Raw genomic sequence first — 23,359 nt, forward strand, 5'->3', positions numbered from 1 at the left:
GCTTTTAGGCTGCCTGAATGCTCACAATTTGTTGTATTTCTGAATACACAGTAGCACCTTTTTGACCAAACTAAGTTTTATTTTCCAGTGCCAAACTTAATAGTGCCTATACAACACATTCTGACTTCAATACTTGAAAAATAACCTATTTTCTGTGTGGGGTTAGTGTGAAACTAACCCCAGGATAATATTAATAATTCATGTACAACATAAATATTTATACACAGGCAATGGGGATATAGCATTACTTCTTCAAAGTATTAAGATTTATTTACACTAAGTGTTAACTGTGTAACTGTTGAATGTAGTATCTAAGAGGGGTTTATAATGCAAAATTGCAGAGCAACTACTTTATACATTGTTAAGGACAGGCAACTAAAATAACAGCTACTGTAAGTCACATGAACTGCCTTTGCTCTGTCCACCTACGCCACAGTGACACCTCACTGTCACACTCTGACACTGCGCCCACAGGTTACTGCCACCATCAATCGGAGGGATACAAAAAACCCCTCACGGAATCCCAAGTCTGGGCCCACTTGCTGGTAATGACTGACACAGAAGTCATTGACAAAACGTGTCAACGGGGAAGGAGAACTCTGGGATCAGCAAACACGATATATAACATCTGGGAAAAGGTATTAGGCAGTGGCTGGAACAGTACCCTCGCCCTTTTGCTGGGAGAAGAGCTTCATCATGACTCCTCCACTATGGACACTCACCTCACACAGTTCCCTGAAGACTGATCTAAATACCATGAATCCCTCAAGATCAGCAGATACAGGCAAGGTTGAATTTCTCTGTTTTTACCATCTGTGGCAAATCTTACCTCACCAGGACCCTGAGACATGAAACCAGCTATTCAGCTAACACTGTGCACTAGTGGAGAACTGGAAATAATTAGAGCATATAAAAGGCATATACATCAATATTAGTGTCATTCCTGAAAAAAACAAGTTTGGAGAAATTATTATAGAGAAGAGACTTTTCAGCTTTTCTCATCAGTGGGCAAAGAATTTCCAGGTACAGAAGTCAAATGAAGACAGCAACAATCACTCAGCTTAAACGGTGAGTTTGTCAGGGAGTGGTAATATGACTAAAGGGTAGAAACAACTGATGATTCTGATGCTTAATTTCAAGTTCAACTCTTCCAACAATTCAAGAAATGATACAAAAGGACAAAGACAATTAGTTTTTTCCTTTCCTTATACGCAGTTAAAGAATTCCCATTCTGCAGATGTTAAAACACATGAATCCAGTCTGGAAGAATAGTTTTCCTCCTAAAACTGGATTACCAACTGAATACCATAACACAATAATTGTATCTCACCGTAAGAGCTGCAAAAGAAGCAATCCTACTGTTCAACTTTCAGCAGTTAGCTTGGGGAATGCTCTTGTCATGGATATTACTACCATGTACTACAATAATCCAGAAACACACAGGCATCCTCTATTTAAACCAGCATTTGTTAAGAACATGTAATTAATCTGGGCTATGTTAATCTGTTTATGCTGGACAAGGAAATCAATTTGAAATTCAGGATCTTAGCTGGAAACCAATAAAACTTGTACCTTAAGAAAAGCAAATTGCAAGACTGGACAGAACACAGGTAACCTCCTGAGGTTCTCAATCTATGAACTCTGAACTACCAATATCACTTTAGTATCTATACATAAAAATCTCTACCAGGTAAGAGAATCAAAATCAAGACAGGGCTTGTAAGATATGGCAACCTGGCTGAAATTGATATTCATTAGAGTACTCTTTGCATGAATAGGAGCATTTGGACTCTGTGGTCTTTATCAGAGCCCCAGCTGGTAATGGTTGAAGGTTAATGCCTTACCCCATTCTGTTCAATTTTCTGTCCTAATTAGTCCTCTAAATCTATAGCTGTGAGCACCAAGTGTCTGTGCTCAAAAGAAACTAATTAATGCTAGCAAATTAGATCAAGTCCAAAGATCCAACAGCCAAACTCTTAAATGCTCCTTGTTAATAGGAAGTGTAGCTGTCAATAACTGCTGTTGGTGGCTATAATGAGGCCTCTTTCTTTCACTGAAAGTGATTTCATTTCTCTTTGTCCCTGTAAAAGCTGTTCCATTCCCTAATAAATAAAAAATATAAAAAAATAAAAAACCCTACACAACTAAGTTGCAGTGGTAAAGCTAGCAGTCTGACCCATTTCTTGTCATCAGCTGGGTAGAAATGACATGGACAGAGGGAAGAACAAAAGTAATCAAACCAGGCGAGTTCCCCCCCTGAACATTTTCTTCAAAGTCCTAAAAACTAGTTAGAACACTGAAATTTCTATTACCAAGCAAGATAATATGCCTTCATATTTCTTTTCAATAAATTAGCTCAGAATAGTTAATGCTGTTATCATTCACTCAAACAAACTCACACAAATCTAGAATCTCATTTCTTCAAGTTCTAATTTACATATAGCTGTTCTCTCTGCCCAGTTTGTTGGAGCAAAGCTCAATATACCATAATCCCTCTAGAGATTGTATTAATTCACGTAGTTAAATGTGATGAGAGTAAATGTTCATTGGAAATATATAGCATCGAATAATTTTTTTCCAAAATAAAAGCTATTGTGTGCAAACAAGAACATCATATAAAAATTCATCTTTAGCATCTTACTCTCGAGAAAGAGTAGCCAGAAAAAAGCTCATAGCGATTTACTGCCGGTACTAAATATAACTGTACACTATTAAAATATCTAAAATAACTTAAATTACTGGCAACTGCACAACACATACAACATAATGTAATATCGAGTTTCATACAGGGTCATGTGGTCGCACACAATACGATTATAATATACTTCAATATTCAGATAATAAATACGGTAACAGAGGACAACAGTTCTCCTCCATTCTCCACCTGCAGTTTTGTTGCTGAATTGAAACTATGTTCTCAATTTATACTAACCTTCCTCTCACAAAAATGGAGTTGCAGATAATAATGTGGCATTTTTTCTTCATCCTCCTAAGAGAAGGCTATTGTGGTCATAAAAAATATGTGATTCTTCCACTGTAACCTCTCAGGCTTTCCATCAAACTCTGAATAATATGGACATAAGCACACGTAAGCAATTTCTGATCACAGCAGTTCAACTTAAAAAAGGTACCAGCAGCTGTCATGTTAACTCATTGATTTTTATCAGTCACTTGATCTTTTTGCTTTGGTCAATTAGAAGATCACTGTGTTCCCAGATATTCCTAGGAGATGTGAACTTGAAAAAAAAATGTAAGGATTATATTTTCACAATGATGCAAGGTGGCTGAGCAAAGTTCAGCTGTAAATGGTGATTTTAGTTTTAATTTGCTATAAGACAAGAACATTCACCACAATTTTAAAGTAGAGCTGTCATGTAACTTCCCTCTACTATGAGTCTTAGCATCTTCTGATGGCAAAACTCTAGGTACGAACAGGTTAATCTCTCAGCATTCAACAAGGGTTGGCAGCAATTAACAGAACTCAATCTGCAATACCAAGGAAAGTGAGCAACATCAGGCAAAACTTGCTAAGGATTTCACACGTTTCATTATCTGCATTTCTGATAGGGAAGTTAAAAAAAAAATGTTTTTTTAAAGAAGGAATATCTAAAGGTGTGCTTGGGCATTTAAATGTACAGCACCACATGTAGTTCAATCAGAAATTTCTTTGGATTTATGGACCTTGCTATGTCAGGTGTAAGGGTCATGGTCTAGAGCAGGTGGCCCCCACGGGGACAGAGATAATGTCAGTGACAGGACTGTTGATTAAGTGCACATTATCAAAACTCCGGCTGACACTGGTCATGCTCTACTGTAGAGAAGCCCGCAGTAGTGTTGTATCCCATCATCTTCACTAAGTATCAACGTGAGCCCTGAGGAGGAGAGGGCTAAAGGGAAATCTGCAGAATGGGAGGAGGGTGGTTGCCTGGAAATGTCCTTTTCCAGCCATATACTCTCCAAACCATTTTCAAAGCCCTGCCAAGTATCATGAGATTTTTTCAGCAATGTAACTCCAGTTGCTTTAATTACACAGCTCCTACAGATGACAGAACCAACACAAGTGTTTTCCAGTGAAGGTCCTCAATTCAGCATAAATAGAAATATCTTGTGTCTCCCTCATAAAAATTTTAAAATAGATTCATATTTTTTAAAAAGGACAGAACAACTTGTCAACTTGATCAAATGGATGTCTCCCACAATATGCTTAAAATAAGAAATGGCTACATTTAATTCATCATCTTTCTAATGGCAGAATCAGGCTGAATTGAACTACCAACTGCCCCTGCAGTCACCCTGAAAATCATGTAGGTCTCTTTCCTATTTGAATATTTCAACCTTACAAAGGAGTCTCAGCTCCAGAAGGTAAGTGCAGGTCCCTCTTTGTGACCTTAAAGGCCCAAATCTAGATGATGGGACAGTAACAGACAACAAAATTCAGAGGAAAGAAGTTCAGAACTTAAACCCCTTGTCTCTGGAGCAAGTTGTTCTTCTCCCAGAAAAAAAAAAAAAGGTTGTGAGCTTTTGGAAGGTGGGCAGAAATGTTTTACAATAAAACACATATATAAGACATTCACAATAAATATAATACAGAATTAATTTGATGACTGACTCTGTGACCCAGTAATTTCTTTCTGGGATCTCAATTCAAGACAACTTCTTCAGAGTCTAAACTCACAACATCTCAAAATCACTCAGTCATTTCTATTTTCCAAGCCAAGTAACCCCAAATTAAACCAAATTAAGCTGACAGTCCAGGTTTGTGTATTTCTGTTACCAAAAAAAACCCCATAAAGTTCAGTTTCAGAATCTGTAACTTCGGACAACAGAGTAAGTGCTCTCAAGAAATTAGAACAAAGTTTTCTGTAAAACTGATCAAGAATCAACCACAGTTGATTCTTGCAGTTTTTTCCATGACTGTCCCTTGTTTTAGAGCATGGAGTCACAGAAAGCAAGGCACAGCTGGATGAAACTACTTTTGATGTGCTAAAGGTCACCATTCTGATGAAAAAAGCTAGCTCCAGGTTCCTGAAATTTGCTATGATTTTGCTTTGAAGAAGCTTATTCATATTTAAATGTGATAACTGGAAATTAAAGCAAAACAGGAAAATAGCTTGCTTAAGAAATTATTTCATAAAAGCAATAAGGGAGGCAATGGCTAAGAAATGATCCTTTTTTACTTAGGTTTGAAATGCAAGGACATGCTGATACGGAAGTATATCTTCTAATATTATTTCAGGCAAGCTCATGCTACAATTTGTAAAAATACAGCAAAACATGCCTGCATGCCTATGTTTCTGGGGGCTTTAGTTTGCTTGTTTTTTGACACTTTTGCCCACAATTTCACACACACACATAGAGTACATGGATATGAACACAATAAAGCAAATTTACATAATGGTCACAAAAAATTGACTAATGTTTCCCAGAAAGCATGTTAACAGAATTACTACCCAAGTTAACAAAACTACTAATATATCCATTTTCACTGAAAAAAGTGCTTGAAAATCTTAAATCACACAAATATCATTCTGAAACAGAGCTACAAAATTCCCAAGAAACACGCAGCACACACAAGAACTTATACTGGACCAATCTGAAAAAAACAGTTGTAAGCAAATTTAAATAATCTAAGTAAAATGAAATATGACCAGACACAATACTTAATTGTTCTGAAAAGTTATCAGGTGGACATACTTTCCATGGTTATTTCTTCCCTAAGCCATTTTGATAGGCTAACAACCAAGCACAGCAATGAGCCATCCATTTAACTTTGCACTAGGGTAGCAGGATCCCTTCTTAAGTTAACAAAACCTTTGTTTGTTATTTATTTTTGTAATGCTTGGTGTTTCTTCTCCCCGGGCGGCTCTGGAACACGTGCTGGCCAGGCTGTCACTGCTGCATGATTAGCTGTGCTGAGCACAGCTCTAGGTGGAATAGCTGCAGGCTAAGGTACCGGCCGGGTACAGATGGATCCCTGGGCTCACACAGAGCACTATTGAATGTATAGGGCTCCCCATGGGGACACATGTGAACCCAGCCTGGTCAAGCCAATTGTACGGGCCCTCACTTGTGCAATAGCTTTATTTCCTAACTACCCATGCATTTATCACAATTTCCTAAAGACAAAAAGAAACAGTGGTCTACTAATAGGAGATTCTGAAACATGAACTCAACATAAAGCAGAAAAATCCTACATTGAGAGCAAGTTAAATGAGTATCCCTGCCCTCAGTGTAAACAACTCCATCTCATGTGTGTGTGTACACTCCACAGCACACAAACCAAGTCACAAGAGCTTTGATTGCTTAATTACACAGCTTATGTTCATAGCTAATAATTGTTTACAGCATAAAAAATCATAGCCTATTTACTCTGATTAACACCTATCCCTGTGTACTAACAAGACAAATTTATTCCAGGAATAATCTCACAATGGATTTATGAGATGGTAAATCTACTGATCACAAAACTGCTTAAGCTTCATTTCTCATGGTTTGGTCTTGCCCCTCTACCCAGACAAAAAGTTGTACAAGAAAATAACTGAAGAAAATAACCTTTTTATTTTAATAGAGGTATTAATGTGGGGTTTTGTTCACCTATTTGATTAAAAAAAAAGTTTCAGAAATACTCAGTTTCCACTTCTAACATTCACACAATTTGATCAAAGCTGGCTTACAGGTGACAGAGGAGTGACAGGGAGATAGATGTATCCACAAACCTGGTTTTCCTAAAGATACAAAACTAAACTCTATACAGGAGAAGGAAGGAAGAAATTTTAATTTTGCCGAACGTCACAGAAAGAGAAAAACCGTAACATTTGGCTTTAAAATTTATGGAGGGAAAAAGATGGAGAAGCTGCAAGGTAATAGCTCACAGCTCAGTATCCTCCAATATTGGTTGCTGCCACAGAAAATGAAGATTCTGAAACCAAAGTCCTCATGTTACACAAAGTTCAGAGGAGAAAAACACATACACACTGTCCCTTTGGTTAATCTCAAAGAATATTATACAAATAGCCATCTCTCAAAATATTTTTAACCAACATCATCTTTCAAATGATCCACACTACTGAAATTGCTTTTCATTTTTTCCCCCCAACAGGTATAGAGTTCAAAGTAAAAATGATTCAAAAATTGTTGAAATGAAAAAAAAAGTCTGTTAAGTTCTTCTGGCAGCTTTGGAAGGCACCTGTTACATGATGCCACTTTACTCTGGCAGATATTACTGTAACACTATTTTTTTATATTTTTTGGAGAACCTCTAAAAGCAGCTGCTCAAAAATACACTGGTCCATTTTACCTCGACTTGACTCTAGTGATGGAGTGCCCTAGTGATAAAAGCCCAGAAACTTCCTTGGAAGTTTCTTAAATAACAGCAAAACACAAAATGCCACATGCCGCTGGGGAAAGAATTGTTCTTCCTGCCATGGCTAAAGTCGGTGAAATAATTCAGGGAAAATAATATGGCAACAAACTGAAATGCACTCCTTTGTCAGTAAGTACTGTTGGAAGATGCACAGAAGACACTGATGAAGATTTGAAGAAAGAAGTGTTAAAACAAGTTACAAAGCGTGGGAGTTTTGCTATGCAGCTGAGTGAAAGTACAGAAGTTTGTAGCTTCTCACACCTTGTGGTATTTGCATTTCAACAATGAAATATACAATTTTATTATTTTTTTGGTGAGCCACTGAAAGGAAGATGTACTGGAGAAGATCTATTCTCAACAGGAAGTGGATTCTTGAATAAAAACCAATGTATTACGGAAAAATTGTGCAAATGTAGCTGCTTACCGGGTGGCTGCTTTGACTGGAATAAAAAAGGGATTTCAGACTCAGGCTACAGAGAGCACTGCATGTGAAACTCCTTCCTGTACCCACCACTCAGGGATGAGCTATTGCAGCAAAGCAGTTGGAGCAGGAGTGCACACTGTGCTATAGGAGGATATCAGTGTTATAACTTGACAAAAACAAGCCCTTCAAACAGGGCATCTTTACCAGACTTCATAATGAGATGGAGAGGAGCCATGAAAATCCCTGGCACCACAGAGAGGTTCATTCTCCGCATAACTCGTGGCAAAGTGCTTAAAAGAGTTGTCTTTTCTAAAAAAAATGTGTCAGGTTTGACAAGTGCTCCAAACCCACTGACCTTTTCGGTGATGACAAGTGGCTGCAAGTAGTTTGCTACCTAGCAGGAATTTCCAAAAACTAAACACTCAATGTGTCCCTTCAAGGTGAAGGTGTTATTTTAACAGTGAATAAGAAAGTAACTCCTCTGCAAAAGAAACTTCTGCTTTGGAGAAAGCATTTTGAAAATAGGTATTTGGATATGTTCACCTAATTATGTAATTTTTGGTTTGGTTTTGTTGGTGAAAAAAATGTGTGTCACCTACAAAAAACTTCCTCTATCTGTATACTTTGGAAGGATATAAACAGAACTTTCTAACCTGTTAAAAATCTTCCTAAGGAGAGTTTTAGGGGGTTGAAAACACTGACATGCAACTGGTTAGTTTGGAAGAAAAACTGATTGACATCAGGGCAGAAGATCATTTATTAGCCCAATTTCAAGCAAAACACTTGCAAAACTTGTTGATAGGACTGAAAAACAGGTATAATGAAGTAAAATTTAATAAGTGCAGCAGCTGTGTGCTGCTTCCATGAGGATCCATGGGTCTCTATAAGGTATCTTTTCCAGGCATAACACCCTTAAAGATCAAGTGTTGAAATAAACTGAACTTAGAACCAGGTACTCAAATTGCTATATCACCATGTTAAAGTTTTTAAAATATGACGCATGTTCAGTTGTATAGATCTCAATAAAAAGGTACCTTATTTACAATAATCTTTTTAGATTAATAAATAGCTTAAAAATGCTTTACAGTACTGCTTATTTCATCTTTATCTCATCCTTTTTTAACTTCTATTTTTATGTTTTATAATGTACATAATCTACAAGTACATAATTTATAAATTAATATACCTATGTTGGGATTATGCAGTGAGAAATTTTTTACTGATGGGGTGCATGAACCAAAGAAGTTTAAAGAGCACAGATCTGGATGACCAGATGCAAATGCCCTCTGCTGAAAGCCAGCACTTGTACAGAATAATTCCCTGGCTTTTCATCCATTCTTACATCCCTCTTACAGCAGCATTCTTGGCTAACCTGTGTGTAAGTAGCTCTCAGCAGAGGCGGTGACACCACTTTGAAGAGTTATTGTCTGGTACTCTTCAAAAGGAAATGAAAGCAGAAGTGCACTGCATCACTCCATTGCAACATCTGTCTAGCAATGTGTGTGTGTTCATGTGCATGGACCATTTCAATGCTAGGGCAAGGAAAGGATAAGTTGGGAATATTTAAACAGATTTATTATAATGAGAGATGCTTAAGTGAAGGTTTTGCATGAGGCAATTGAATTTATATAAGTATTAAATATTTCATAGAGAAACCCTAACTCTTGCGCTGCTCTGTCACCACCAGAGTGAGACGTGAAAAGTTTTGTATCAATCAGACTAAATTCTACAGCCCTTGTGAACAAATCATTTTGGAAAACAGCCCACATCACCAAGCAGCCAAAGCCTACACAGCAGATTTATATGCTTCAATACTGGTGTCACAGTGAACTGGTAAGATGGAGATCACACATATTAATTCTCTGACTACATGATTTCAAAAACAAGGATTATATTCAGGGCACAAAAGTGAGTACATCTGATCTCCTAATGAATATTTGACTCTTACCTTGCACCTTATCTGAACACAGCTCCTTGGCTCGATCCCTCATTATTTGTGGAATTAAAACATCTTTTTCTACATGTCTCAGCTTGGAGTTTTCTGCAAAAGTGAAAGACAATTTTGAACAAAATTGTTATCTATACATCAGAAAAAGTCTATCTAAATAATTGACACGGCATTGTTTATATAATATACAGGAGTACACTAAAACTGTCACAAACAGCAGCAGAAAGTATTATGAAAGGACCACACAGATCAAAAGTATGGAAAGTCCAAAACTTGTTCAGATACAATTATGAGCATTATGCTGAATATTTCTACTCTGTTTAATGTGCACTAGGAACCAAAAATAAAGGAGCAAATTCTGGCAGCCCATTTGAATTTCTGCCTTACTGAACAAAAAATCTGCACACAGACAGCACAGCAGTTAAATACTTTTATTTCTGGATCCTAGTATTTTTCTATGCACATGATCTGTATGTACTCTTTCATTCACTGACAGAAAGCTGAGAAAAATAGCACATACTAGGGCACAACCTAGAATTTGTATGGCTACGTGGAAGACTTCAGTTCTTCAGGAGAAAATGAACTCTCTTCAATGAAGGATCTAGGAGCTTTTTCCTTGAGAAATCCAACTTAAGAAGAAATGCTGCTGCCTGATTTTTGTACTTAAAAGTACTACAACTACAGCTGTAATTTGCTTTCAGTTGTCTCCAGAATTCTCTTGAGTACAACTAGTGATTTAGAATAAACACAGATCATTACAAAAAAAAAAATACTGCTTTTCCAAATCTACTTTCTTCAAAATGAAGGGATGAGAATTTATCAAGAGCAGTTTTTTATTTCTCAGTTTCTGAGTTTAAAACCCTTCAAAGGTCATTTGTTCAGAACACTATAAAGTCCAATGCAGTTATACCAAATACCTGGTTTTCATCTTCAAACACACTATTTATTCACCCTTTGAAGATGATATCACATTTCAGAATAGCATCAGTTGGGATACTCATCTGTGAAAATTCTACCATCAGATAGTTATTTTGGGTGACAATCATTTCAATTTAAAATCACTTATTAAAAAGAAAAGGAGATGAAATGAAGAAAAAGTGCAATGAATTCAAACTACGGAAAGAAACAGGTTTTAAGTTACCTACAGCTTTCAAACACTATTTTGCAGAGCATTTTTGGTTACTTCTCCATAAAAAACAACTGAAACCAACATCTGTCATTCTTAAGTCATCGTCTTTTAAAGTTTACTAATGCTAAGAGATTACATTCTGAGATTACACAGTATTGCATAAGTGATATTACTAGTGAAATCTGGCAACAACAGAGGATTACAATGAGCAATATACAGAATCTGAACTAAAGATATTTCTCCTCAAAAATGTCCTTCTTAGCATTTCCAGAGCAGGAAGAAACCCCCATATTCTATAAATACAACAAAAACACTAAAAACAAATAGTTCATGACTTAGATTTGCTTCCATGCTCTGATTTTCATATTAAAATATTACATATATCAGATTTCTACAAATATATTATTTTACAGATAAAATATTATAAATATTCTTCATTTTAACCTTCTGCAGAGTATCAGTGCACTTACTGTACCAAACACGTGGTACAATACATAAGCTACAGACAAGACAAAGCTGTCAGAAAATCTCCAAGCATGTTTTGTAAACAGGACAAATCAGTTCAGCTGAATGACATGACAGGAACTGGCACCACCATGCTACGTGCCTTAGCTCCACTCACTCCAGTCAAAGTAAGCTGGCACTGCAGCCTTGCTGCCCTTTCCCCATCCCTATGATGCTCTTTTCCCTCTGCCCACACAGGCTCAGCAGCCCTGTGGTGAATGAAAGGGGAAGTTAATTTCCTTTAAAGGCAAATAAATTTCCTATTAGACAATTTTTCAGCTAGGTAAATTCCCTGATCTAGTTCACTGCATAATTCCAAAGCTGCCCATATGAGGGAATTCAGTGAGACTAGGACAGGAGGAAAGACTGAAGTATCGCGAGTACCACTGGCTCAAATTACAGCCTGAACTTCTGCTCCTCACACTTTCTAAACTCAGCTTTGTTTAGATTAAACTCAGTATTGGTGCTTGGAGTACACAGAGTACAAACACAGATACAGTTAAGCAAGTAGGTTGCCACCTGTCACCAAAAGGGAAGTTTTACAACTCCTGCATTACCCTCATGTGGGCCTGACATTGGTCTGAATTTAGGCTTCAGGCTCTGCTAGTGTCTGTGTGAAAGGCAAGTGAGTAACTTTCTCATGTTAGCCTGAGAATCTAAAGGAGGAATTCAAACTAACCTTGGGAAGTGAGAAACCATCCGCAGGTGGTGTTTTTCCAACATGTTTACTGGAAAGAAATGTTTACAAAAGGGTGTAGACGCTGAATAACCAATCATGTTCTTTGTACAGAACTACTCTATAAAAGTAGAATTTAGAAGAATAAAGTTTGCTCTCATCTTTACCATCATGGAGAGTCATGTTGTTATTTCTGTGCCGTCCGAAAACAATAGCAACACCCTCACTCATTCCCATCACATCATTATTATGCACCTAACCACGCAGTGAGTGAGCAGGTCAAAAAAGAAAACTAACTCGAATACATGTAAAAAAAGTGCTTCTCAGCTGATTGACACCTTGTAGTAATGAGATCTACTTATCTACCTCCCATAATTAGCATCATAGAATATCCTGAGTTGGAAGGGACCCACAAGGATCAAGTCTAACCCTTGACTCTGCACAGGTTCAACTTTTATACCATGGCAAACATGGAAACGTAGCAGAGAGAAGTCTTCAGCGCCTGGGAAGAACAGCTGGGCTTCCCCTGCTGGCAAAGGAGCCAGAAGCATCCACGATTTTCACAGTAACAAAGCACAGGGCTCCAGTGCAAGGATCAGCTATTGACAAAGAGGAGAAGTGGGTAGGAATGCAACTAAAGGCTAGAAGGGGAACAGGACAAAGGGGCATCTGGAAAAAAAGCAAGCAAGCAAAGAAAAAGAAACCCAAAAAGAGAAGACCTCCCTGATAGCCCAGAACAGTCAAAACAGATTGTCGGGTTTTCTCTCAGGTTAAGCACCCAATCTTCTCTTTGATTATTCAAAAGAAAAGGAGAGTAAGACTGATAGCAAGGATAGCTCTACTGGTGTTAACACCAGCGCAACCAGAACCATGACAGAACTGTGCTCCGGGCGAATTCCTTCCTTTCAGTCCCATGCTGTCAAATCTACAGAGGTTGAAAACGCAGGAAGGAGAGGGCACATCGGGACACTGGGCTGCATCCAGTACGAAGAGTGAGAACTACAACAGTAATTCAAAGGTAATTATACGACAGTATAACAGAAACGACAGTAAAGACTATTTATAAACTCATCTACAGTTTTGAAAAGAATGTCTAGTGTGAAGTATCAGTTATGATTTTTTTTAATTTTACAAATGTCTGTATTTACAGGATTTTGCTTTTGTATTTTTATTATAAAATGTTTAGTGCTTAATAATGTTTGGACTCAATGGTGTTAAACCTAGCCTAAGTGAGTCTATGAAAAGCCCAAGCAATTTTAATTATGTTATACTGTCCAAGTTTCAGGCTCTGGGTGAAACTACCTCTCCAAATAGTTCAAATGCAGATGTTCAGTTTGGGCAGTACTGTATTTACTTATGAGTTTCAGCTGGAACACCTTAAGTATTTGAATATTCTTCCTTGATTTTAAACTATCCATTGCATTACAATTACAGTGATTTTACTTCAACAACCTTAGAACACTTTACTGAAGTCAGTATCCCTAGCATTTATACAAAATATTTCAGAAAAATAAGGCACAAATATTAAAAATAGCATATACCAGCTAAAGCAAATATTCACATGCAAAGTACCTGCATTTCTGATACTGATGTACAAGCACTTGCAAAATCATCATTAATCCAAGCTATCTATCTTTGCAGTAACATATACTGCAAGAACTTTCAAAGAACACCTCAGAAGCAAGACCTCATCAAAAAACATGACACAACCATGATGGGAAACCATCAACTCCTTTTTTCAATTATATTATTTTCAATTATATTCAGTTTCCAGAATAAAAACCTTTTTTCCTGCTTTTGCAAGTTTACTATTCTGCACCAAGAAAGGTAATTTTTACTCTAATACCAGATTTGCTGTAGACTAGTCCTTACAGAGGAATCTGAATTTCAACAGTCTTACTTTGTTTTATTTCATCATGAAAACATTATTCCCAGATAAGTAAGAAATATATTTTCCCACAGTTTGCCTTCTGCATTTGAAATCTGATACCTTTGGCTCCCACCCACATTGTCCACATTCTCCTGGTCTGCTGGGTAGGCTGTTTGAGATCACCACCTTTTCCCACAAAGTGAACCCCCACGTTACCCCACGGCTTCCAGAGGGCCAGACAAATGCTAGCAGCAGCTTCTTCTCCTCCCTCCTCCCAGCCCAAACAAGGGCATTTTTGCTAGATCAATTTAATAATCTGAGATTTTACCCTTACCTTACTTTCTGATGAAATTTCCAAGTACCATCAAATATTACGAGGGACAGATGGACGAACACAGTTGATCAAGTAAAGGTTACAAAACACAGACTAAATACTATTAATACTAAAAACTAAGTATTTTTGTAAAAACATACACAAAAGTTAGCCAGAATTAAAACCAAATGCAGGCTTCCAGGGGTTACAGCTAAGTCTCTAGCTCCTTGAAAATGTTAAGTCTACAGGCAAGAAATCTGTGTGATAGACTATATACTAATGTTTCCTAAAAAATCATCAACAGATTCCAGAATGCTCCTCTTGGGGACAAGGAACAGATGAGAAGAGCAGTTAAAGATGTTTCAAACTTGCAGGGAAAAAAAAAGACAAAAGGGGAGAAAGCTACAGAAAGGAGAATACCTTTGTGAAAGAGAAATTGTTTTCCATAAAATCTCACCCCAGTGTAAAGAACTGAAAAGAGAGATTATTAAACTGGGAGATATCCCCATTCACCAAATCACTAAGAAACATTTATGAGTTGGTTTTTTTGACAAATAATATCTGTGGGGTTTGGCAAATCTCAGTGCTCATGGTTCTCTTGTTTTATACAGTATGTAGGGCACAAGACTACAGTTGTAATAATAGGCTTCTGTGGCTGATCAAAACCCTCAGCTACAAAAGCTCTTTATTGCCATGGAAGGCCAAGGACCACAGCTGGTCATTTTAATAGTTTTTGTTATTTTTGTAAAAATGACCAAACCCCCAAAAACTAATATACATTAATAGGAACAAGAACATCCCAACCACTAGAACACATCGAATTCACTCTGCATGGAAGCTGGGAAAACAGATGACAAATACTCTGCTGACTTTCCAGCCTCTGACCAAAGGACCCAGGATGGCCTTGAGAACAACATGAGCACCATAGAGCTATGCTGCAGGCAGCAAACCTTTAAGGGGAAGAGGAGAATGAAATACAAAGCTGCTTTACAGTCCTAACAACAGAAGGGACTGTAGCAGCTTCTCATATTAATTAGAACACTATTACAAGAAGAGGATACCAAGACAAACGCTTGCATAGAAGAGCGTCCTGAGAGAAGTCACACCATCTCCCCACGTCATTCAACACAGCTGGTAACCGACTTGCTCCCCCTTTACGCGTCCTGCGGTAGTTACCAGCTCTGCCCTCACCTCCTTCATGACTTCAGGTAGCAGGGACACCGATTACTGAGGAAAGTTGAAATCTGCTCTACCCAGATACTTAAAGGAGCCTCACACTTTCTCCATCCAAGGGGAACTGAGCCAAGCAATTCCAGTAACAGTCTTTGAAACGTGCATTTCTAGTTATACAACCTACAATTTGGATTTCCTTGATTTTTTTATTTATCTGCATTCAAAAAATGCCCAAAATAGTACTTTAAATACTATTGCTTTTTCATTGAGAATCACACTATATATAAAGAACAGAGAAAGTTTTAGTAACTTTGTATCACTTTAATTAGCAACTGTACTACCTCATGTTTTTCTTGAAATCCCAGTTCTACCAACTTTTAAACAAAAGTTACATTCCTTACTAGCAAAAATGCTGTAGAAAGTTCAGTCAAGGTTCATGAATCTGAGTTAAAATACGACACTCCACAAAACACATAAATTTTAAGTGCAATCACTTTCATTATTTTGGGAGATTGGTTGAGAAATGTGGAGTCATAAAGGGGACCTTCTTTTTAATACACCTTAATATTTTTTTCCTACCAGTTACCATCACAGCTAAGTAGTTGTGAGTAGACAGATTTCTAAGATATCTTTCTTTTTTAAGGTAAGAAATAAAATTGAAAAAGTATCAATGAGAACTTTAGCACTAGAAATAGCAGTTGTTGAAGTGAAAAGGGAAGAAAACCAAGGAGATACATGCTGAATTACCATTCTTTAACCTACATCACATTTAAAGAAAACCTTCACTGCAAAGAAGCTGTTTTCCTGAAAGGCAAGGTCTTGTTTTAATCTGTGACAAGACTACTAAAACTTGAATTGAACAGCCATTCTGTCATTTTTTCCATATGCAGACCTATAGTATACACAACACTTGAGATGGTTTGGAGAATGAATAAGAATGAATAATATTACTAAGTTGCAAAATTGCATTGATTTAGAGGGTTCAGTTATTCTTCAGGTCACTTGGTAAAATTGTTTCTGTGAGGTAAATACTCCATTCTATTACAAGGTTTTGTTTTAAAACCCTTGCTTATGAGCTAATTATAAAAATACCCTGTAAAAGTAAACTTCTCTTAATAACAGAAGGGGCAGCACAGTGTCCACTGCCTGCTTATTGGCAAACATTCCTTTCATCAATCACACTATTGGTTCTAGACATTATTTTTTTTTTACAAAAAAATCAGATCTATTTTAGTGTACCTATAACAGTGCTTTGAATAAGCAAATATAATTACAGCTTAATACTCCGCCAGGAAAAGAATGCATTCAACTCAAAATTTTCATCTCCATCATTCTGTCTAGTTTATTCTCCTTGTATTAAATAAAAATTACCATTCTTAGGCTAATTCATCTAAATCATTTATGCATATGTGCATCATAAAAATTTATCCAAAAAGTCTGCATCATTGAATGTATTATCAATTACTCAAAAACTCTATTTGAAAACACTAAGTCACACATTGGAACAAATTCATTTAGAGATAGACTCATTAAAGTCATGGGAGAAAAAAAAAACAACTTATCTTTCTGAAATCTTAGGGTCTTTTCCTACAATTGTAATTTGATGTATCAATTAACACATTAAGTATCCAATCCTGTAGCCTTTGGGAGGGCTTCTGTTCCTTTAGTGACAAGGAATCCATGGGGTCAAAGCTACAGCATAATTTCAGCATCCTGCTTTGTAAACCTCGTCCTAAAAAAATCCAGCGGAATCCTGTTAAATGTAAAGAATTTTATCAGTCAAAGACATCCAGTGTGAACTGACAGATGATGGATCAGGACCAGACAAACACCTCTATACATATGTGAAATGCTGCTGAGTTTGGTAATTTCATTTGCACATCGGTGTTTGCATACAAACTGGAACCTTAAGTAGTGAGTTTCTACTGAGATTTTAAAGTATAGAAGCACAATATGAAATGACAGAAGTGTTATAATCCAAGTGAAACTAGATCTGTGATACCCTGAAACCCTGCTTCAAAAGCAAAAGAAACTTATCAATGCAGCTTTTCCATGCAGTATCCTTTTTTCTTTTTCTTTAAATGTATATGAATAAATTTATTTGTATTTAAAAAGTTCCAGATTTTGAGATCTTTCTAATACTGACATCATTTTAAATTAAGATGGAGTACAGGGATGACAACACCAGGGAAAATTTCCAAAGCTTTAACTTCTCACCATTCTATCATCACCTCAAAGTCAATTTTCACCTTTTTCACTGGCTGAATTTGTTATCTTACATTTTGCTTTGGGGCTCATGTTCCTGCAATATGGCAGCACTGGATTACGAGAATGCTGTTTGCTAAAAGTGAACAATGGCTGTATTACAGCAAGTCTGTAATACCTAGAAAGAAAAGGAAAAGCAGACCTGACAAAGCACACTTTCTTGTTAATTACATGCAGATTGCAAATGCTTATACATCTAGTGAGTAATAAGTAAAGCCAAGCCGACACAAGGAGATATTTTTACACTGCTGATCACACAGCAAATCCAGCTACAGGACCTGAAAATTAATTACAGATTAGGACTTAATATTTACTACTGGAAATAATGCAACTTCATTAACACATAGCCTGTACCACTGTTCAAGTATGAAGACTTGCCAGTTAGGAAAACTTAAGCTGTGAGCTCCCTATAAAGGGAACACCTCAGCCCACCTCAAATCCCATCTGACAGAAGATGAGAATTCCAGCAAAATGTAGAACACACGGAGTGAGTAACAGCTAGGGCTGTGGACTGAGCAAGGCTTAAACTAGCAGAGCCAGCCCTAATTCCACCTTTGTAAAGCTTCTGAGTGCTTCACTTGGTAACTGACGCAAAATCCTCAACAAAACTTTGTCACTTAACAAAAACACCCTGCAGCAGAATTTCAGCAAACAAATACACACTCCAGGGGTCTTCTGAGATGCCAAAATACACTAACAGCACAGATATAATTCAATTCCTACTTACAGGATAGGGTTGCACACTTTTTAAAAAGTCAAGCCCACACATCTGAGCACCTCCTGTCTGAAATCAGACCCAAGTGTATAATCCCTGTTTCTTCTATCCCTTTCTAACTAACAGTGAATGGTGTGAAAGAATTCATTGCTTACTTCCACTTGGAATAAGACAGAGAAAGGTCCTCAAAAAACACAAACTATCTGAATTGCATAAACCAAACAGATCACATAAAATACAGCTAAACTGTGACATAAGAAACTGTGCAATAATTTGCACGAGAAACAAGAGATGACTAAGAGGTAAATCTAGCACAGAAAGAGCAAAGTACCCCATATGGACAAGGAAGGGATGCAGGAAAATCTACCAACCAACAAATCCCCCAGTTATTACAAGACGAGATGTTAACTACCTAAGATTTGCCACCATGCCCAATACCTTTAATCAGCTGCTCCAGCACTACAGTCCTCCTTACTAATTCTCAGAACTATGTGACAAGGTGTAATGAAAAACAATGTAAATCACAAATAAAAGTTTCATTATAGAAATAAATCTGCCCAGCTCCTTGAGAGCTTGAATATTTAGCTCCTTAGCCACTCCTTTCAAGATAAAATTTATACCTTTCATTCCAAATAAAGAACATCACACACAAATGAAGAGCAAGGCTTATGAATAACAGGACTGAATACCATTCTTCCTGCACTTTTTAAAAAGAGTTCTTTAACTGGAAGTAAGGATTAAGAGACAAATAAAAAACAAAGCCTACCTTTGACTTCTGTACCTGTGTAGTAAATGAACAATCAGCACATACAACATAAATGAATTAACGTCTTGGAAACTAACATCAGAGATATGATCAAAACACATCAGTGTTCTCTTAAGTTTCAGAGCATGGGGTGACACAAGGCTAAAAGCTTTCAGTTACATTAACACAATGATTGCAGATGTTATTCTGGAAACTTATGTTATTAATCACAAAACTTATCTAAAAGAAGTTTAATTGAAAGTTGAAAAAACCAGCTGAAAAGCAACTTCTCCTTTTACTTCTACATTTTCCCCTTTAAATTCAACATTGCTTTATTCCCCATGATTTTATCCTTTCTATCTTTTGAAGCTCTAATTTCATTCTTTTAAGTGTATTCTTCTAGTTCTATTCTTACTGCCCTTATTACTTTGAAACAAGTGACATACATTCTGCAAGCCAAATTTTCTCCATCCACTGATAAAACTGCTGCTGTATTTAACAACCTAAACTTCCACCTGACGTGAAGAAATAGACATGTTAAGTAGCTTAGGAAAAATATCAAATCGGTCTTCAGACCCTCTGCTTTATGCCCTGTGTCAAGGATAGGTACCAAAACCTGTATTGTCTATCTCAGCTATTGTCCATGACTCCATTTTACACATCTGTGAATCTTCAACTGGGGGTCCAAACATCACCACCTGAAAATGACAGCTATAACCAAGTCCACATTAAAAATAACATGAGCTTTCTCATAACCCATGGCCTCTCCTACTAAAAACAGCACTCTACATAGCTTTGGAAGCGCTGCATAGAAAAATTAGATTCAATACTGGGCTGCAGTACATTCATTTTGGAGTAAGATAAAACAAAATAGTGTAACATTCTCCTAAACTGGGAGGAGCTGTTGACTCCCTCAAAGGCAGAGAGACCCTCCAGGAAGACCCCGACAAATTAAGGGCTGAACAATCACCAACCATGTGAAGTTTAACACAGTTTAGCTGGGATGGAGCAACCCTGGATGTACAGACAGACTGGGGAAAAAGCATCTGGAGAGTAGCCCTGCAGAAAGGGGCGTGGGGGTCCTGGTGGATGGTGAGTTGAATGTGAGTGAGCAGTGCCCTGGCAGCCAGGAGGGCCAACCCTGTCCTGGGGGCATCAGGGACAGCATGGCCAGCCAGGCAAGGGAGGGGATTGTCCTGCTCTGCTCTGCACTGAGGCAGGGTCACCTCGAGTCCTGTGTGTTTTGGGCACCACAATACAAGAAGGATATAAAACTTTAGGATAGCATCAAAAGGAGAGCTACAAAGTTGGTGAGGGGCCTAGAGGGGAGGAAGGGCCTAAAGCCACTCAAGGAGCAGCTGAAGTCACTTGTTTATTCAGCCCGGAGACTGAAGGGATACCTCACTGCAGTTTACAGCTCTCATAAGGGCAAAAGCAGAAGCTTTAAGCTGAGTTGGAGGAGGTTTTTTAAGCTGGATAGTAGGAACAGGTTTTCCACCCAGATGGTGACTGAGCACTGGAACAGGCTTTCCACGGAAGTTCTCTTGACACCAAGCCTGACAGAGTTCCAGAAGCACAACACACTTAGGCACATGGTGTGAGTCTTGGGGAAGTCGTGTGCAGGGCCAGGAATTGAACTTGAGGGGTCTGTTTCAACTCAGGATAATCTGTGATTTTATGAACATAAAATCTTGTGAACATGTTTACTACCAATTTATTTATTGGCTATAATCACCTAATGACACAACCACAGTTTCTTCCCAAACTATGGCTATCAAAAAACTCCTATACAAATCACAACATAATTCACAGGTTCTACAATCTGAGCTTCAAAGGACTCCTTGATAGTCATTCCCTAGTGCTTTTCAAAGCCGTAAGTATACTTGTATCTTCTGTGACCATAAAATGAAGTAGCAGTCACGGTAACAATTTACAGAACTGTGATCCTCCTTTTTTTTTTATATGAGCCAAGAAGCAGTTAACAGTGATGACATTAAAACCTACCACACCAGGGTATTTGGGTTAACACCTTACTAACAAAAAAAGGGCAGCTCACACCTCTTGCAACTTTTGTTCCAGTTTCTCTACTACCTCACCTAGACATCTCCACTTTTAGTTCATTCTGAGGTTTTCAACAGAGCTGTATAAGGCAGAAACTGATGGGGAGTGGGAGGAGGGAAGCAAAAGATAGTGGATAACAAGGTAGCAGATTTAGAGAGGTGTCAGTAAGCACTGCCACTGCTCAGCAGATGAATCTCAGTATTGGTATCACATAGCAGGGACCCAAAGCACACACTTAGCAGTCCTACCACAGCTAACATACAACCACAATATGGTTTGGAAGGGACAGATCATATACATAAATGAGGACGCAGAATGCTGATGACTTCAGTGTTTGGTGCCATGTTTTTTGTTCTGCACTGAAATCACAACAGGTTGAATCACTGGTATTAGCTCAGTTGGTCAGAGCATGTGCATGCTGCTAATAACATCACGGTTGTGGGTTTGATCCCATTATGGACCATTTATTCAAAAGTCAAACTTGATGAACCTTGTGGGTCCCTTACAACTCAGAATATTCTGTGAATCAACTGGTGTAATAACTAGGCTTTTCCCAAAGGACAACTGGGAAGTAAAATTATGCTGCAGATGAACATCCACCACTTGAAATGCTGTGATAAGTTTTATAACATTTTCTTAATTTAGTAACAGATCAATGCTTAGAGGATACAATCAATAAACTCAGAACTTGAGTGCTCTATGAATGGCCTGTTTGCAAGGTCCAGGACAGGCTTCCATCAGAAACCGAGAGCCTGGCCTGGGCCAGCATCCTTGGGCTTTTGGAGAAGCAGCTACAGGCGGCAGGGACCGAGGTACACAGCCACAACCACTGCAGGTCATCACCTCCTACGGGAGACTCAACACCAGGCATTGGCTGCAGGGAATGGCCTTTTAAGACACCAAGCCAAAGGCACCACACTCGGGAACTCTGGGCACAACGAGACAACACTACACGAGGTCATAAAGGCCAGGGGCTTACACTCATTCCTGTGGACACATGTCTGTATCCACTGGGACAAGATCTCGCCAGCACGAAGTCGAGGATCACATAACCTTAGTGCTTTGCCTTTACGTTGGTTACACAGCCAGAGAGGCTCCAGCAGGCACCCGCGGTCGCTGGACACCCAGGAGCTGCCTTCGCCCCGCGTCCTGCCGCTGGAGGTCACGGCGGCAGGGAGGGGAGGAGGGAGGTGGCGGCGGGAGCCCGCTGAGGGCGGCGGGGACGGCCCAGTGCCCCGGGAACCTCGTGGAGGCCAGGCTGGAGTCCCCCAGGGTGGCCCTTCCCAGCACCCACGGCGCTGCGCCGCAGGCAGGCCACCGCCCTCTCCGGCGGGTGTGAGGGGCCAGCGGAAAGCGACGGGGGTTTCCCACAGGAAGCCTTGGCGAGGCGAGCGGCGGTGGGGGCGAGGAGGGCGGGGGTGAAGTGAGTAGTCTGGGAGACGCTCCGCCGCCCCGCCGTCCTCCCTTCTTCCCTCCCTCCCGCCCGCTCGTTCGCCCGCCCGTCGGCCGCCCCTACCTGCGGCGCCGGGGGGAGGCTCCATCTGCGGCCCCACGCGGCGGCGGCAGCTGCGCACACCGAGCGCCGCCGCGTCCCCGGCCCTGCGGCGCAGGCGCGGCACAGCCCGGCCGCTCCTGCCGCTCCTCCCCGCGTCGGGCGGAGACCGGGGCGGGAGAGCCGAGGGCCGAGGGTGCCGTGGGCGGGGGCAGGTGGGCGCGGCCCTGAGGCGGCCCTGAGGCACCGCCGCTGACCCGGCGCCGTGGAACCGTGGGTGGGCTCATACTCTGTGAGTCACCGAGGGGTTACGAACTCACAGGAAGGGACAGGTTGAAAAGGGACCGCAGTGGGTCATCTGGTCCAACCTATCTGCGCAAACAGGATCATCCTGGAGGATTGTGTCCAATCGTTCTGGAGTATCTCCAGTGAGGGAGACTCCACAGCCTCTCTGGGCAAGTTCTTCCTCATGTTCAGGTGGGACTTCCTGTGTATCAGATTCTGCTTGTTGCCTCTTGTCCTATTGTTTGGCAGCACCAAGCAGAGCCTGGCTCCATCCTCTTGGCAACCCCACTTTAGATATTTATATGCATTGATAAGGTCCCCTGTCAGATGTTTCATCTCAAGACTGAACAGGCCCAGCTCTTTCGACCTTTCCTCATAAGAGAGACGCTCCAGACC

The 23,359-nt window shown here is 39.3% G+C and overlaps 1 protein-coding gene across 1 annotated transcript in view; it reads right to left on the minus strand.

Annotated features, from left to right (window-relative positions):
* Positions 1–22,860, minus strand: part of CMC1 (C-X9-C motif containing 1) — a 42,726-nt gene extending 19,866 nt beyond the window's left edge. Inside the window, exons 1-2 of the mRNA XM_063408797.1 lie at positions 22,703–22,860; positions 9,736–9,828 (exon numbers count right to left, since the gene is read on the minus strand). Of these exons, the coding sequence (XP_063264867.1) occupies positions 9,736–9,828; positions 22,703–22,727 (118 nt within the window). The 5' untranslated portion in view covers positions 22,728–22,860. The remainder of the gene's footprint in view (positions 1–9,735; positions 9,829–22,702) is intronic.
* Positions 22,861–23,359: the final 499 nt, after the last annotated feature.

Source organism: Prinia subflava, chromosome 1 (assembly GCF_021018805.1).
Source record: "Prinia subflava isolate CZ2003 ecotype Zambia chromosome 1, Cam_Psub_1.2, whole genome shotgun sequence".
Classification (NCBI taxonomy): Eukaryota; Metazoa; Chordata; class Aves; order Passeriformes; family Cisticolidae; genus Prinia; species Prinia subflava.